Below are 16,944 nucleotides of genomic sequence, written 5' to 3'. Positions count from 1 at the left end.
GGTATTACTTGAGGGGGGAGTTGTGAAATAAGGGCGAAAGGTGCGAGTTTTTGTCAGGTGGACAGGATTATTCCAGTACTTAGGTCTAGCCCTTGTAGGACTTCAGGGAGTCAAGTGTGTAAGGGGGCCAATCCGATTTTAAAGGCAACAGCCAAGATGATGATTGTGAGAGGGAGGGGGTGGTACATTTGGTTAATAGTCCATTGTCCTGTTATTCATGCGTTAGTAGAGCAGGCAAACAAGATTATAGCGGCGGCGGTTGCCTGCGTCAGGAAGTACTTAGTAGTTGCTTCTACTGAGCGAGGGTGGCGGTGTTGGGCTATTACCGGGATAATAGCTAATGTGCTGATTTCTAGACCCATCCATGCGATGAATCAGTGGGAGCTTATGAATGTAAGGGCCGTGCCCACACCTAAGCTGAAGATGAGGATTGTGAACACGGTGGGGTTCATTAGTAAAGGAAGGGGTTTAACCTGCATTTTTGGGGTATGGGCCCAAAAGCTTTTTTAGCTTACTTTACTAGGAAGTGGTGTAGTGGAGGCACTAAGAGTTTTGATCTCTTCAGAAGGGTTCGATTCCCTACTTCCTAGGAGTTGGGGGGATTTTAACCCCCATTGTACACTCTATCAAAGTGGTCCTTTATTCAGGCACAACCCCTTAAAACTGGGGAGGTAGTCCTGCTATAGAGATTGGCAGGGAAAGGTGTCAAATTACTATAGCGAGGGTCATGGGAAGGAAGTTTTTTCAAATAAGGTGTATTAATTGATCGTAGCGGAAGCGGGGGTATGAAGCTCGCACTCATAGAAAGACAACTGAGAGCAATGTTGCTTTAATTATAAGGTTGATGGTGGTTAATTCTGGGAGAAGGGGTATGTTGGATGCTCCTAAAAATAAGGCAGCGGAGAGTGTGTTTATTAGAAGAATATTGGCGTACTCTGCTAAGAAAAATAAGGCAAATGGTCCTGCTGCGTATTCGACATTAAACCCAGAGACCAGTTCTGACTCACCCTCTGTGAGATCAAAGGGGGCCCGGTTTGTTTCTGCTAGGGTTGAGATGTACCATATAGCTGCTAAGGGTCAAGCGGGGAGAGCGAGTCATATGGTCTCTTGTGTAACCCCGAATGCCTGTAGGGTGAAGTCCCCGGATAGTACAATTAGGGACAGAAGGATTAGCCCTAGACTTACCTCGTAAGAGATTGTTTGTGCGACGGCCCGCAATGCTCCGATTAGGGCGTATTTTGAGTTGGAGGCTCACCCTGACCCGAGAATTGAGTACACTGCTAAGCTCGATAAAGCCAGGATGAATAAGATAGTAAGGTTAACATTGGTTACAGGGTGAGGCATAGGTATAGGGGCTCAAAGAGTTAGTGCTAGGGTAAGGGCTAATACGGGAGCAGTAAGGAATAAGAGGGGGGAGGCTGTCGAGGGTCGTACAGGTTCTTTGATGAAGAGTTTTACCCCGTCGGCGATGGGTTGCAGGAGGCCGTAGGGTCCTACAATGTTTGGGCCTTTGCGGAATTGTATGTACCCCAAGACTTTGCGTTCAATAAGGGTTAGAAAGGCAACTGCTAATAGAACGGGGACAATATAGGCTAAGGGGTTGATAATATAGATGATTAAGTAGTTGATCATAGTTAAGGAGGGGATTTGAACCCCTGTTGAAAGAGCTTAGAGCTTTAGCAATGGCCTTACTCTGCCACCTTAACGTACTGAGTTCTCCAGGTGATGGCTGCCTCCTCTTGCTTGATTTTAGTTGGTTTCATTAAGTAGGGGTAAGGCGTGTTTTAAATAGGGGCCTTTTCTTCTCGGTCCTTTCGTACTAGAGTAGACTGCTGCATAGATAGAAACTGACCTGGATTACTCCGGTCTGAACTCAGATCACGTAGGACTTTAATCGTTGAACAAACGAACCCTTAACAGCGGCTACACCGTTAGGATGTCCTGATCCAACATCGAGGTCGTAAACCCCCTTGTCGATAGGGACTCTTAAAGGGGATTGCGCTGTTATCCCTAGGGTAACTCGGTCCGTTGATCGGCTTTGCCGGATCATAGGTCAAAGATTTTGTTACATAGAACAGTGGTTCGTAGTTTTAAGGTTTCACCTCTATCTTTACGGGGGTTTCTTTTTTCCCCGCGGTCGCCCCAACCAAAAATAGTTAAGTAATTACCTTATTGTTTACTCCGGTATTAGCGGGGTTTAAACAAAGGATTGCTTAAGTATTTAAAGCTCCATAGGGTCTTCTCGTCTTATGGTTTTAGCCCCGCTTCTGCACGGGGGGATCAATTTCACTGATAAAAGGAAGGAGACAGTCAAGCCCTCGTCTTGCCATTCATACAGGTCTTCATTTAAAAGACAAGTGATTACGCTACCTTCGCACGGTCAAAATACCGCGGCCGTTAAACACAGGGTCACAGGGCAGGCAGGACCTCTTATTCTTAGTTTGCAAGAGGCGATGTTTTTGGTAAACAGGCGAGGCTTCTTATTTTTGCCGAGTTCCTTCTTCCTCTTTATATCTTTCTTTGGTAGCACTCCAGTGTAGGGTTAACGGGGGTTTATTGTAGGGGTTTCTTGGTTTGTTGTTTACAGTGCCCTCTGGAATTGGGTCCGTTGTTTTTCGGTGAGGGGTTCGTTCCGAATTATACTTGTGCTTAGAGAGAGGCTGGCTCTCTTGTTACTCATATTAACATAATCTCTTCCTTGGAGGAGGGGCGGCTTGATATGTTTAGCGGGGTTAGTTTAATTATCCTAATCTAAGGGGGTCTATAGATGCTTGAGCTTTAACGCTTTCTTTATAGGTGGCTGCTTTTAGGCCCACTAGGGTATAGCCCTTTAGTTTTATGATCTTTACCCTGCTTAAAAAGTTGTGTCTTATTTCAAAAGGGCTGTACCCCTCTTGAATGAGTCTAATTATTTTGCTGTTCTTACTGTGTTTTACTAAGTTGATGCGCGGTAAATTAATTAGGGGGAACTAAAATTCGTTTCTCAGGCAACCAGCTATAACTAAGTTCGATAAGTCTTTCACTTCTACTCGGAGTTCGTCCCAGTCTTTTGCCACAGACAAGGGTTGGCTCTTACGGCTGACCCGGAGTAGCTCACTTAGTTTCGGGAGGGCAAACTTAAGTTCTCTTTGCTTGCTTAATTCTTGTTAAATCATGATGCAAAAGGTACGAGGATCAATCTCTGCTTTTTATTTCTTATTGAGTTTTTCATTTCTCTTTCATCCTTCCCTTACGGTACTTTTGTTATAGCTCCTTATTTTCTTTTCTGTCTCCCATACTAAGTTGGAAAAATGGTTTGTTTAGAGGGGGGATAAAGGGGGGTCTTTGGGGTTATAAATATAGTTATTTTGGTTTTAGAAAAGTGGGGCTAGTTTTACGGTTCAGGGTAGTCCAATTTGCATGGGCGACTTCTCGGTGTAAGTGAGATGCTTTACTAATTTAGCTATACTCTGTGTTCCAAGTGCACCTTCCGGTACACTTACCATGTTACGACTTGCCTCCCCTTTGTTTATTTATTGTTTTATTTAACTTAGTTTTGTATTGGGGGAGAGTGACGGGCGGTGTGTGCGCGCCTCAGGGCCAGTTTCAGTTGGACTCTCTAGTTCCATCTTACTGCTAAATCCTCCTTTGGAGTGTTGTTTCAATCAATCTTCCGTATTCGGTGTTAAGCGAATGTAGCCCATTACTTCCCCCTTTATACACTACACCTCGACCTGACGTTTTAGGTTGTACCAATCTTGCTCACTAGACATCCTTCAAAGGGTGAGCTGACGACGGCGGTATATAGGCGGGGATGGCAAAAAGGGGTGAGGTTAAGCGGGGGGTATCAGTTATAGAACAGGCTCCTCTAGGTGGGTCTAAGGCACCGCCAAGTCCTTTGGGTTTTAAGCTTACGCTAGTAGTTCCCAGGCGGATAATTAATAAGTGGTGAATCAATGTTTACGGCTATGCATAATGGGGTATCTAATCCCAGTTTGTTCCTTAGCTTTCGTGGGTTCAGGTATTTAAAGCCACTTTCGTACTAGGTCTTCCTTCCCTCGGGCGCGTATAAGAGCTGGGAGGGTGTTTAGCTTTAAAAAAAAGGGGGGGGGTCTTAACCACTCTTTATGCCGGGTCCTGTCGGCTCGGGCCTCTCGTATAACCGCGGTGGCTGGCACGAGTTTTACCGGCCCTCTTAACTTTAACTAAGTCAAGTTTTCACTTATGGCTTAATGTTTATCACTGCTGAAATCCCTTAAGGGGGTGGCTGAGCAAGGTGTCATGGGCTATCGAAGTGTGCCTGATACCGGCTCCGCGGTCTCACAAGAGATCGGCGGGCATTCTCACGGGGGCGCGGATACTTGCATGTGTAAGTATAGTTATAGGAGACAGAAAAGTTAGGACCAAACCTTTATGCCTTTGGAGATTTCTAGGGCCCATTTTGACATCTTCAGTGTCATGCTTTAGAGTTAAGCTACAAATGCAATACTATAATATTTTTGATTTGTGTAGTTTTTGATTTTTTATTTTGTGAATACTAAAATATGGAAAAAAAAATCATTTTGCATAATATTTTATTAAATGTGTTTGTTTCCAAATAACCGGGTAACCCTATTTTTAGGGTAACTTACGCCTTGATGTGCCTGTTTCCGGGGGGTTTGCAGGAGTATTAGTCATCCCAGGAGTAAGGGGGGTAAGGGGGGTTTGACCCTCAAAAACTATGGGAAAGGGGTGATCTTAGAAAATCTTCGTTTGAATAAAACGGGATACTGTACCTTATGCTCTAGGAATAGATCAATGCGATTCATGTGGAATGTCTTTCCAACTTTACATACGATATACGTAGACAAGAAAAATGTACACCCTTGTCAGCTAATACCGTGCGCACTCTGAAATGCAAGGTGAAAGGAAAAAAAAAAAGGAGACCCCAGGCCCCCGTGGAGAGAACGCCCGGCTAGGTGGGTAACGAGTCAATTGTGGTACACCATTAGCGGATGTAAGCGTCGATGAAAGTGTGAGTATTAATCAATTCATGGACCTGAAGTAGGAGGAGATGCCAGGAATAACTCACCCCCCGGGTAACCACCCTTCGATCAGTGTTCCTGACCATCAAGAACCGTTGGCCTTAAGGAATGGACTTGTTGGTAGGCTCTTACTACATTAAAATTGTGTATTTGTCTATTAGTTGGGTCCTGGTATAACTTAACCTATGAGGTTTGAGTTAGGTCTTAAATTTCGCCTGGTCTGAATATTCGTTAACTCTACTTATTGATGTGTTTTTAATCTACCTTAGTAATTATGTTGTGTTCTGTGCTTAATATAAGATTGTGGTGATAATACATGTTAGTCCTAAATAACCACACATAATTTATTAAAAGCATAATATGCATATACCATATATGCACTGCAGAAGATAGTTTAGTGCAAGAACTGCGGCTTTGGGGGCCGGCGGCGGGAGTTTGAGTCTCCCTCTTCTGAGCAGGAGGGAGGATTTTAACCTCCGGCCTCCGGTTTACAAGACCGGCGCTCTATACTGAGCTACTAGTGCAGGCTCATTTTAACATTTTGTTCTCTGTTCATCCGGCTGACGGGATAAGGACCAGGAAGATTGTAAAATAAATAATGGAAGCTGCTTGTCCGATGAGAATATAGGGGGGTTCTACTGGCATACCTCCAATTCATGTAAGAATTAGTATGTCGGCAATCAAGGTCCAAAAGATAAATTGACCCAGAGGGCGGAATATCAGGCCTCGTTGTTTTGATGTGTGGAGGATCGGGACAACGACCAGGACTAGGATAGATGAGAGCAGGGCTAGTACTCCCCCTAATTTGTTAGGGATTGACCGTAGAATGGCGTAAGCGAATAAAAAGTACCACTCTGGTTTGATGTGGGGAGGGGTGACCAGGGGGTTAGCGGGGGTGAAGTTATCAGGGTCCCCCAAAAGGTTTGGTGCGAATAGGGCTAGGAGTGTTAAAGCGATTAGTAGTGCAGCGAAGCCCAGGAGATCTTTATAAGAGAAGTAGGGGTGGAATGAGACTTTATCTGCGTCCGAGTTGAGGCCAGCGGGGTTGTTAGAGCCTGTTTCGTGTAAGAATAGGAGGTGCACAACTGTGGCTGCTGCTACAATAAAAGGTAGCAGAAAGTGGAAAGCGAAGAAGCGTGTTAATGTGGCGTTGTCCACTGAGAAGCCTCCCCACAACCATTGAACTAGGTCGTTGCCGATGTAGGGTGCTGCTGACATAAGGTTAGTGATGACCGTAGCGCCTCAAAATGATATTTGTCCTCATGGTAGGACGTAGCCCACAAATGCGGTGGCCATGACCAGAATGAGTAGGATGACCCCCACATTCCAAGTTTCTTTAAATAAGAAGGAGCCGTAGTAAAGTCCTCGGGCGATGTGAAGGTAGATACAGATGAAAAAGAAAGATGCTCCGTTTGCGTGTATATTACGGATTAGTCACCCGTAGTTTACGTCGCGGCAGATGTGGGCTACTGATGAGAAGGCTGTAGCGATGTCAGAAGTGTAATGTATGGCTAAAAACAAGCCTGTTAAGATTTGTGTGCCTAAACATAAGCCTAGTAATGACCCGAAATTTCATCAAATTGAGATATTAGAGGGGGCTGGTAAATCAACTAAGGCGTTGTTAGCGATTTTTAGTAAGGGGTGAGTTTTGCGAAGGTTTGCCATTAATGTTGCTAGAGTAGGTTTATATGGGGGGACGGGGTTTATATCATTACCACTGGCTCGAATTTTAACAAGAGTTGTTATGCTATCGCACATTGTTTTTGTTTATTCAGTTCTTGGGCGAAAAAAAGGGGGGCATAGTTAATATTACCCCCCCCCCCCCCCCCCCCCCCCCCCCCCCCCCCCCCCCCCCCCCCCCCCCCCCGACACTCTTCCCCCCCCCTTTTTCCTTGCTAGAGTCTATATGAGTAAAAAAAGGGGGGGGGTCAGTTTAGGTATTGTTAGCGATTTTTAGTGCAGGGTGAGTCCTGCTAAGGTTTGTCATTAATGTTCTTATAGTTGAGTTACAACGGTGGTTTTTCATATCATTGGTCTTGGTTAAAATCCTAGTAAGAATTATGATTTATTTTATGCTGTTTTTGCTTATTGGGTTGGTTGTGGGGGTTATTGCTGTGGCATCAAACCCGTCCCCTTATTTTGCTGCGTTGGGGTTAGTTATTGTGTCAGGGGTAGGCTGTGGAATGATGATTAGTCATGGGGGGCCGTTTCTATCCTTAATCTTATTCTTAATTTATTTAGGTGGCATGCTTGTAGTTTTTGCATACTCAGCAGCCTTGGCTGCCGAGCCGTACCCTGAGAGCTGGGTTAGTGAGTCGGTTGTTTTTTATTCGTGCGGCTACTCTTTAGGGGTGGTTTTCGTGATAGGTTTATTTGCTGATAAGTGGTCTAAGTATTCTTGAGTTCCCTCAGATGAGTTATACGAATTTTCTGTTTTTCGGGGGGATATGTTGGGGGTGGGTGTAATGTATGGCCCCGGAGGGGCTATACTTATTATTGGGGCGTGGGTATTACTTTTAACTTTGTTTGTGGTGTTGGAGCTGACTCGCGGGCTTGGTCGAGGGGCTTTACGTGTTGTTTAGACAAGGGTTGAAGAGGCTAATATAAGGGTTAAGACATAAAGGCCTAAAAAGGTTTTAATAGCGCCTTTTTGGGCGTTACTTGAAGTGGTGATTAGGGGGTTGTTTATTGTGGCGACGGCTTTTGGCCCAATTTTTTCTATCCAGCTAAGATCAATGTTTTGTGATGCGATTTGTTGGCCGGCTGAGAGGGGCGTAACAGTTGAGAGGCGGTGAGTAATGGATGGGAAAAAGCCTAGCATAGTGGAGAAGGTGAAGGGGGCGATTTTAGGGGTGTAGGTTAATTGTTTAGTGGTGATTAAGGCTAGTTCTAGTGCTGTAAGAAGGCCCACAATGGTGACTGTTAGGGCGGCGAGTTTTAATAAAATGGGTATGGTTATAACTGGGGATTTTAAGGGGGTTATGTTTGATGCGATAATAAGCCCTGCTACGATACTTCCTCAGGCTAGACGTTTAATAGGGTTTATTAGTTTTGTTGAGTTTTCATTAATGGGCGAAAGTGCGTTGAAGCGTGGGTGACCCATAACTACGAAGAAGACGACCCGAAGGCTGTAGACTGCTGTGAATGAAGTGGCGATAATTGTAAGTGTTAGGGCTCAGGCGTTTAGGTAGGAGGTGTTCATAGCCTCAATAATAGCGTCTTTGGAGAAGAACCCGGCTAAAAAAGGAGTGCCTGTTAGTGCGAGGCTGCCTAGAGTTACTGAAGATGATGTAAACGGGGCTAGGTGGTGTAGTCCGCCTATTTTGCGGATATCTTGTTCGTCGTTTAAACTATGGATAATTGAGCCAGAGCATAAGAACAATATTGCTTTGAAAAAAGCATGTGTGCAGATATGAAGGAAGGCTAATTGGGGCTGGTTAAGCCCGATTGTTACTATTATTAGGCCTAGTTGACTGGAGGTTGAGAAAGCAATGATTTTTTTGATATCATTTTGTGTTAAGGCACAGATTGCTGTAAATAGGGTGGTTAAGGCTCCTAGACATAGGCAGGTTGTTAGGGCCAATTGGTTATTCTCCATTATGGGGCTGATTCGGATTAGCAAGAAAATTCCTGCAACAACTATGGTGCTTGAGTGGAGTAATGCGGAGACAGGGGTTGGTCCTTCTATAGCTGACGGAAGTCATGGGTGAAGTCCGAATTGTGCTGATTTTCCGGTTGCTGCTACGATTAAACCGATGAGGGGAACGGTTATGTCTTTATCTTTAGCTAGGGTAAACATTTGTTGTATTTCCCAGGAGTTAAGATTGAAGGCAATTCATGCCATGGCTAGGATTAGCCCGACGTCTCCAACCCGGTTGTACAGGACTGCTTGTAAAGCTGCATTATTTGCGTCGGCCCGGCCGAATCACCACCCGATCAAGAGGAAAGACATAATGCCGACCCCCTCCCAGCCGATAAACAGCTGAAATATATTGTTAGCTGTCACTAGGATTACTATTGCGATTAGGAATATCAGCAAGTATTTGAAAAATCGGGGTATTTGGGGGTCTGAGTGCATATATCAGGAGGCGAACTCTAGAATAGACCACGTAACATAGAGTGCGACAGGGGTAAAGATAATGGAGTAAAGGTCAAATTTAAAGCTTAGGTTTAGGTCGAATGTTGAGATGTTCATTCAAGAGAATGTGGTAAGAATAGTTTCTACCCCGTCGTTTAGAAAAATAAATAATGGGAGGAGGCTTACGATGAATGCTAGTTTTACAGCAGCCTTTACGTCCGTTAAAGGTCAAGAGGCGTGTAATGTTTTAGGGGTTAATGAAGTTATTACGGGGGTGATTAGCAGGGCAAAAATAATTAGTAAGGCTGAAGTTGTAGCCAAAGTGTTAAGGTGCATAGCTTCTGCTTGGATTTGCACCAAGGGTTTTTGGTTTCTAAGACCAACGGATGAGCTGTTATCCTTCAGGAGCGTTGAAAGGGCCCTGGAATTGAACCAAGGAGGCGAAAGTTAGCAGTTTTACGTTGTAGTCTGACCCCTCTCGGCGGGTAAAGAGATTTTAACTCTTGTCTTTAGAATCACAATCTGACGTTTTTAGTTAAACTATACCTGCAGAATGTTCAAGCTCAGATAATCTCTGGTTTAAAAATAATCATTAATAAGGGTAGAAGATGAAGTGCTATTACTAAGTGTTCTCGGGTATGTGAAGGTTGAAGTTGGGCTAGATGGTGGGTTAGTGGGCCTCGTTGAGTTGTAATATACAGATACAAGGAATATGCCGCGGTCATTAAAACTCCTGTTGCTGTGAGTGTGATGGTTAAGGGGGATCAGTTGTAGAGTGATGAGATGATGATTAGTTCCCCTATGAGATTGGGTAGGGGAGGCAGAGCTAAATTAGCCAAAGTGGTAATGAACCACCAGGTTGCTATTAATGGCAGTGCGACTTGTAATCCTCGGGCGAGAATCATAGTTCGGCTGTGGGTCCGTTCATAGTTTATATTAGCTAGGCAGAAGAGAGCGGAAGAGGTTAAGCCGTGGGCAATTATAAGAACAGTGGCCCCTGTTAGTCCTCAAGGCGTTTGGATTAGAATTGCTGCTGTTACAAGTCCTATGTGGCTTACTGAGGAGTAAGCGATGAGAGACTTTAAGTCTGTTTGTCGTAAGCAGATGGAGCTTGTTATTACAACGCCCCATAAGGCAAGAATAAGAAATGGGTAGCTTAGTTGTTTTGTTAAAGGTTCCAGCACAGCTAGAAGGCGGATTATCCCGTATCCCCCTAGCTTTAGAAGTACTGCGGCTAAGACCATTGAGCCGGCGATTGGTGCTTCTACGTGGGCTTTGGGAAGTCACAGGTGTAATCCGTACAGAGGCATTTTTACCAGGAATGCGGTTAGGCAGGCAGCTCACCAGATTTTGCTTGCGTAGGAGGTTGTTATTAATTGGTCTGAGTGTTGTAAAATAATGACGGATAAAGTTCCTACCTTATTTTGTAGGACAAGGAGAGCTACTAGTAGAGGCAGAGACCCTGCGAGAGTGTAAAAAAGGAAGTAAATTCCTGCGTTTAGTCGCTCAGCTTGATTACCCCAGCGGGTGATAATAAGAAGCGTGGGGATTAAGGTAGCTTCAAACATAACATAGAACATAATTAACTCTGTGGCACTAAAAGCTGCGATTAGAAAGATTTGCAGTGAGATAAGAAGGGTGATGTACAATCGTTGTTGGTTTGGTGTGGACAAGGTTAAGTGGTTTTGGCTAGCCAAGAGTATGAGGGGTAGTAACCAGCATGAAAGAATTAATAAGGGGGTCGATAAGGGGTCTGTGCCTAAGGAGGTGTTAAGTGAGGACCATCCAGTTTCTGCTGTTCACATAATTCAGTGAAGGCTTGCGAAAGCAATTATAAGGCTATTAGTAAGGGTTAAAGGTCACACTCATTTTGGTTTAGTTAACCATACTGCAGGGGTGAGCATAATCGTTGGTAGTAGGATTTTTAGCATTGTAATATGTTAAGTGATTGTATGCGATCAGATCCGTGGGTTCGGGATGTGGCTACTAGGAGGGCTAATCCGGTGCTTGCTTCACATGCTGAAAAAGCCAGTAAGATTATGGGGGAGGGGCAGAAATTAATTGACCCAAACTCCAGAGCTCATAAAGAAAGGGTGATGTACAGAGATAGTATCATTCCCTCTAAACAGAGTAGAGCTGAGAGAAGGTGTGAGCGGTGGAGTGCAAGCCCTATAAGTCCTAGGATAAAAGCGGAGGAAGAAGCAAAATGAACGGGGGTCATAAAGAGGTTGTGGGGTTTAACCACAGGTTTTTGAGCCGAAATCAAATGTTTTCTTTAAACTAACGTCTTATTCAGCTCATTCTAGGCCCCCTTGTGTTCATTCGTACACAAGGCCCAGGGTTAAAAGGATCAGAACTGCAGTAGCTCAGTAGAAAGTCTGTAACGGGGATATTATTTGAAGCCCCCAAGGGAGGGGGAGGAGAAGGGCGATTTCTAAGTCGAACAAGAGGAATAGGATTGCGATTAAAAAGAATCGGAGTGAAAAGGGCAGTCGGGCTGACCCTAACGGATCAAACCCGCATTCGTAAGGGGAAAGTTTGTCTGAGTCAGGGGTTATTTGAGGGAGTCAAAAAGAGACTAAGGCTAGGATGGTGGAGAGTAAGCCTGTAATTAAGAGAATTGTAAGGATTAGGTTCATTATCTTTTCTTGGGGTCTAACCAAGACCGGGTGATTGGAAGTCACTGATACTGTTTAATACTAAAAAGATTAAGATCCTCATCAATAGATAGATACATATAAGAACAATCACACTACGTCCACAAAATGTCAGTATCAAGCTGCGGCTTCAAAGCCGAAGTGGTGCTCAGATGTGAAATGGAATTGGACTTGACGGATGAGGCAAATGGCGAGGAATGTTGAGCCGATGATTACATGTAGGCCGTGGAATCCTGTGGCTACGAAGAATGTTGAGCCGTACACGCCGTCTGCAATCGTGAAAGGGGCTTCGTAGTATTCTAGGGCTTGGAGTAGTGTGAAGTAAAAGCCCAGGAGAATGGTTAAAGTTAAGGATTGATTAGCTTGTTTTCGTTGACCTTCTATAATACTATGGTGGGCTCAGGTAACAGTTACTCCCGAGGCTAGAAGAACGGCTGTGTTTAGTAGTGGGACCTCAAATGGATCTAAGGTTAGAATACCTGAGGGGGGTCAACAACCCCCAAGTTCAGGGGTGGGAGCGAGGCTTGAGTGGTAGAAAGCTCAGAAGAAGCCTAGGAAGAAGAATACTTCAGAGGTGATAAACAGGATTATGCCGTAACGTAGGCCTTTTTGTACTGGAGGGGTGTGATGGCCTTGAAAAGTTCCCTCCCGGATAATATCTCGCCACCATTGAAGTATGGTAAGGAGAAGAATTAGGAGGCCTAAGGATATAAGGACTGTAGAGTTAAAATGGAATCAGATTGCAAGACCTGATGTTATTAGGAGGGCTCCGATTGCGCCTGTTAAAGGCCATGGGCTGGGGTCTACTATGTGGTATGCGTGTGCTTGGTGGGTCATTAAACGTTTTCTTGTAAGTAGAGGCTTAGTAGTAGGACAAACACATATGCCTGGATTATAGCAACTGCTACTTCAAGCAAGGTCAAAAGGAAAAGAACAGTGTAAGTTAAGATTGCTACTACGGGTATTAAGGGTAACACTACGAAGCCTGCGGTGGCGATTAGTTGAATTAAAAGGTGTCCGGCAGTTAGGTTAGCGGTAAGTCGGACTCCGAGGGCTAGAGGTCGAATAAGTAAACTGATAGTTTCAATGATAATTAGTACCGGGATCAGAAGAATGGGGGACCCTTCAGGAAGAAGATGGCCTAATGAGTGGGTTGGTTGGTTACGCATTCCAATAATTACCGTTGCTATTCACAGGGGAACAGCAAGGCCTATATTTAATGATAGTTGTGTAGTAGGGGTAAAGGTGTATGGGAGCAGTCCTAGCATATTAATTGTAACTAGTAAGATTATTAAAGATGAGAATATTAAAGCCCATTTATGCCCTCCAGGGTTGATGGGTAGAAGGAGTTGTTGGGTAAAGCGGTTAATGAACCAGCCTTGAAGGGTGGTCAGACGATTGTTGAGTCAACGGGAGGGGGCGGAAGGATAAAGGGTCCAGGGGAGGATTTGAGCAAGTACAATTAAGGGTGTCCCCAAAAAGACAGGGCTGAGGAATTGGTCGAAAAAGCTTACTGCCATCGTCAGGTCCAAGGAGTTGTTTTAGAGGCCTCGTTATTTATTGGGTTAGGCTCATTAGGGAACAAGTGTGATATAATTTTAGGGGGAATTACAGCTGAAAAAACTAATCAAGAAAAGATAAGGATTATAAGTCAAGGACCGGGGTTTAGTTGAGGCATATCGCTAGGGGTGGTTGGGGGCCACCAGTCTTTAGCTTAAAAGGCTAATGCTAGTCCCTATTTAGCTTCTTAGCGAGGCGTCTTCAAGTATAAGAGAGGATCAGTTTTCAAAATATTGGAGGGGGACAGCCTCTACTACGATGGGCATGAAACTATGGTTGGCACCGCAGATTTCTGAACACTGTCCGTAAAACACTCCTGGTCGGGAGGTGATAAATGCTGTTTGGTTTAGTCGTCCTGGTACGGCGTCCATTTTTACACCTAAAGAGGGCACTGCTCAAGAGTGAAGTACGTCTTCTGCGGTTACTAGGACTCGGATGGGGGATTCAACAGGGATTACTATACGATGGTCTGCTTCCAGTAGCCGGAATTGTCCGGGGGAGAGGTCTCGGGTAGGTACTATGTATGAATCAAAGCTTAAGTTTTCATAATCTGTGTATTCGTAACTTCAGTACCATTGGTGGCCGACCGCTTTAATTGTCAGGTGTGGGTCGTTAATCTCATCTATTAAGTAAAGAATGCGTAAGGAGGGTAATGCGATTAAGATAAGGATGACTGCTGGAAGGACTGTTCAAATAATTTCAATTTCTTGGGAGTCTAGTAGAAATTTGTTTGTTAACTTTGTGGTGATTATAGCAACAATAATGTAAAGTACGAGGGTGCTGATAAGAAAGACAATTATTAAGGCGTGGTCGTGGAAATGGAGTAATTCTTCTATAACAGGTGAGGCTGCGTCTTGAAAACCTAGTTGAGAGGGGTGGGCCATAAATAAGATGTGCGAGGGTTTAACTCACAATTTTGTCTTGACAAGGCAATGTAATGTTTTACTAACATCTCATTAAGAAAGTGGCAGAGTGGTTATGCGGGCGGCTTGAAACTGCCACATGGGGGTTCGACTCCCTCCTTTCTGGTTTATTTGAGTGAACTTTGACATAAGCAGGCTCTTCAAATGTGTGGTAAGGTGGTGGGCAGCCGTTTGATCATTCTACATTAATAGAGGCTAGTTCTACTGAGAGGATTTCTCGTTTAGTTGCAAATGCTTCTCAAAGGATGAACAGGAACATAATAACTGCAATTAGTGAGATAAGGGAACCGATTGACGAGACTGTGTTCCACAGGGTGTAGGCATCAGGGTAGTCGGAGTATCGACGAGGTATTCCTGCAAGCCCTAAGAAGTGTTGAGGAAAGAAAGTGAGATTTACACCTGCGAATATTACTACGAAGTGGATTTTGGTTCATGTACTATGTAAAGTATAGCCAGAGAATAGCGGGAATCAGTGCACAAACCCTGCTATGATAGCAAATACAGCTCCTATTGACAAGACATAGTGGAAGTGGGCTACGACATAATAGGTGTCATGAAGAACAATGTCAAGCGAAGAATTAGCTAGTACAATGCCTGTTAAACCCCCGACTGTAAAAAGGAAAATAAACCCTAGGGCTCATAAGAGAGGGGTTTCTCATTTAATAGCGCCCCCGTGCAGAGTGGCCAGTCAGCTGAACACTTTTACACCAGTGGGGATCGCGATAATTATTGTTGCGGAGGTGAAATAAGCGCGGGTGTCAACATCCATTCCCACTGTGAACATATGGTGGGCCCACACGATAAATCCTAGTAGGCCAATAGCTATTATTGCTCATACTATGCCCATGTAGCCGAAAGGTTCTTTTTTACCTGCGTAGTATGCGACGATGTGGGAGATCATCCCAAAGCCTGGTAAGATTAGGATGTACACTTCAGGGTGCCCGAAGAACCAGAACAGGTGTTGATAAAGGATCGGGTCTCCTCCTCCAGCAGGGTCGAAGAAAGTTGTGTTTAAGTTACGGTCGGTGAGGAGTATAGTGATACCGGCTGCTAGGACAGGTAGTGATAAGAGAAGTAAAACTGCTGTGATTAGTACAGCTCAGACGAAGAGGGGTGTTTGGTATTGTGAGGTTGAAGGGGGTTTTATGTTAATAATTGTGGTGATAAAATTAATAGCGCCTAAGATAGATGAAACACCGGCCAGGTGCAGGGAAAAAATTGTTAGGTCTACGGAGGCTCCCGCATGAGCCAGATTGCTTGATAAAGGGGGGTAAACGGTTCACCCCGTGCCAGCACCTGCTTCTACGCCAGATGAGGCTAAAAGCAGGAGGAATGAGGGGGGTAGAAGTCAGAAGCTTATGTTGTTCATACGGGGGAAAGCCATATCAGGCGCCCCAATCATTAAAGGAATAAGTCAGTTGCCAAAGCCCCCGATTATAATTGGTATTACTATAAAAAAGATTATTACGAACGCATGAGCTGTGACGATCACATTGTAAATCTGATCATCCCCTAATAGTGCCCCGGGTTGACTTAGTTCCGCGCGGATGAGAAGGCTTAGTGCAGTGCCCACCATTCCGGCTCAGGCACCAAAAATTAAATAAAGGGTGCCGATATCTTTATGGTTTGTTGAGAAGAATCATCGAGTGATTGCCACAGGTAAGATGGCCGAGCAGGCGGTGGATTGTAATCCCATGCACAGGGGTTTGAGCCCCCTTCTTACCAGGCCCCAAAGTGTTCTGCACGTAAGATTGCAAATCTTAAAGAGCGAAATAACTTTCGCTGGGGTCTCCTCCCCCGCCTTCTAAGCCTTGAAAAGGCGGGGGAGGGGTAGAAGGATGCTCGCTGGTTTGGGCGTTTAGCTGTTAACTAAAACTTTGTAGGATCGAGGCCTTCCCTTCTAGTAAGGCTTTAGCTTAATTAAAGTATCTGTTTTGCATACAGGAGATGTGAGTTAATTTCTCGCAAGTCTTACAGAGTCTAAGGGTCTTTCACCCCTGCTTAGGGCTTTGAAGGCCCTTGGTCTAGTTAAACCTAAGTCTCTTAGTTTAGTCACGTTAGGATGGTTGGGAGGAGGGGGAGTATCAACAGGGAGAGTGATATTGCTATGGTTGAAGTAAATGGTATGCGAACCTTAATTTTTGGTCATTTTGATATAGCTATGATATTATTGGGGTGCATGGTGAGTGAGACGGAGTGAGCAACACGTAGGTAGAAGAAAAGACTTAAAAGAGCAGAGAGGGCTATTAGTGTTGCCATGGGGATTAGCTGTTGTTTAGTGAGTTCTTGTAGAATTAATCATTTAGGACCAAACCCTGTCATGGGGGGCAGCCCTGCCAAAGATAGTATAATTAAAGGAGTAAGTGCAGTTAATGCGGGGGACTTTGTCCACGAGATTGTTAATATAATAATAGATGTGGAGTTATTAACTTTGAAGAGTTCAAAGGCAGAAATGGTTATAAAGATGTAAGTGATCAGGGCAAATAGTGCTAGGGTTTGGGAGTATTGGAGAATAAGGGTGATTCAGCCTAAGTGTGCGATGGAGGAGTATGCAAGAATTTTGCGTAGTTGGGTTTGGTTTAGACCCCCTCACCCTCCCACTAGAGTTGATAAGACAGCCAGCCCTGTTAAGACTGGTATTACTTGAGGGGGGAGTTGTGAAATAAGGGCGAAAGGTGCGAGTTTTTGTCAGGTGGACAGGATTATTCCAGTACTTAGGTCTA

General features: G+C 44.6%; 1 protein-coding gene and 1 non-coding gene across 2 annotated transcripts; one reads left to right on the top strand and one right to left on the bottom strand.

Annotated features, from left to right (window-relative positions):
• Positions 1–3,449: 3,449 nt before the first annotated feature.
• On the bottom strand, positions 3,450–4,393 carry LOC144070430 (18S ribosomal RNA). The gene has a single exon (XR_013299286.1). It is a non-coding gene; the product is annotated as an 18S ribosomal RNA (ribosomal RNA).
• A 2,476-nt stretch (positions 4,394–6,869) lies between these two features.
• Positions 6,870–15,879, top strand: LOC144070420 (NADH-ubiquinone oxidoreductase chain 6-like). Its single transcript, XM_077594941.1, is given in 1 exon segment — positions 6,870–15,879. A coding segment is annotated over 1 exon segment (522 nt). The 5' UTR covers positions 6,870–7,063; the 3' UTR covers positions 7,586–15,879.
• The last annotated feature ends 1,065 nt before the right edge of the window (positions 15,880–16,944 follow it).

The sequence above is a fragment of the Stigmatopora argus genome, unplaced genomic scaffold, assembly GCF_051989625.1.
Source record: "Stigmatopora argus isolate UIUO_Sarg unplaced genomic scaffold, RoL_Sarg_1.0 HiC_scaffold_72, whole genome shotgun sequence".
NCBI classification, from domain to species: domain Eukaryota; kingdom Metazoa; phylum Chordata; class Actinopteri; order Syngnathiformes; family Syngnathidae; genus Stigmatopora; species Stigmatopora argus.
The sequence above is the reverse complement of the archived record's forward strand: the minus strand, read 5'-3'. Positions and strand labels throughout refer to the sequence as shown.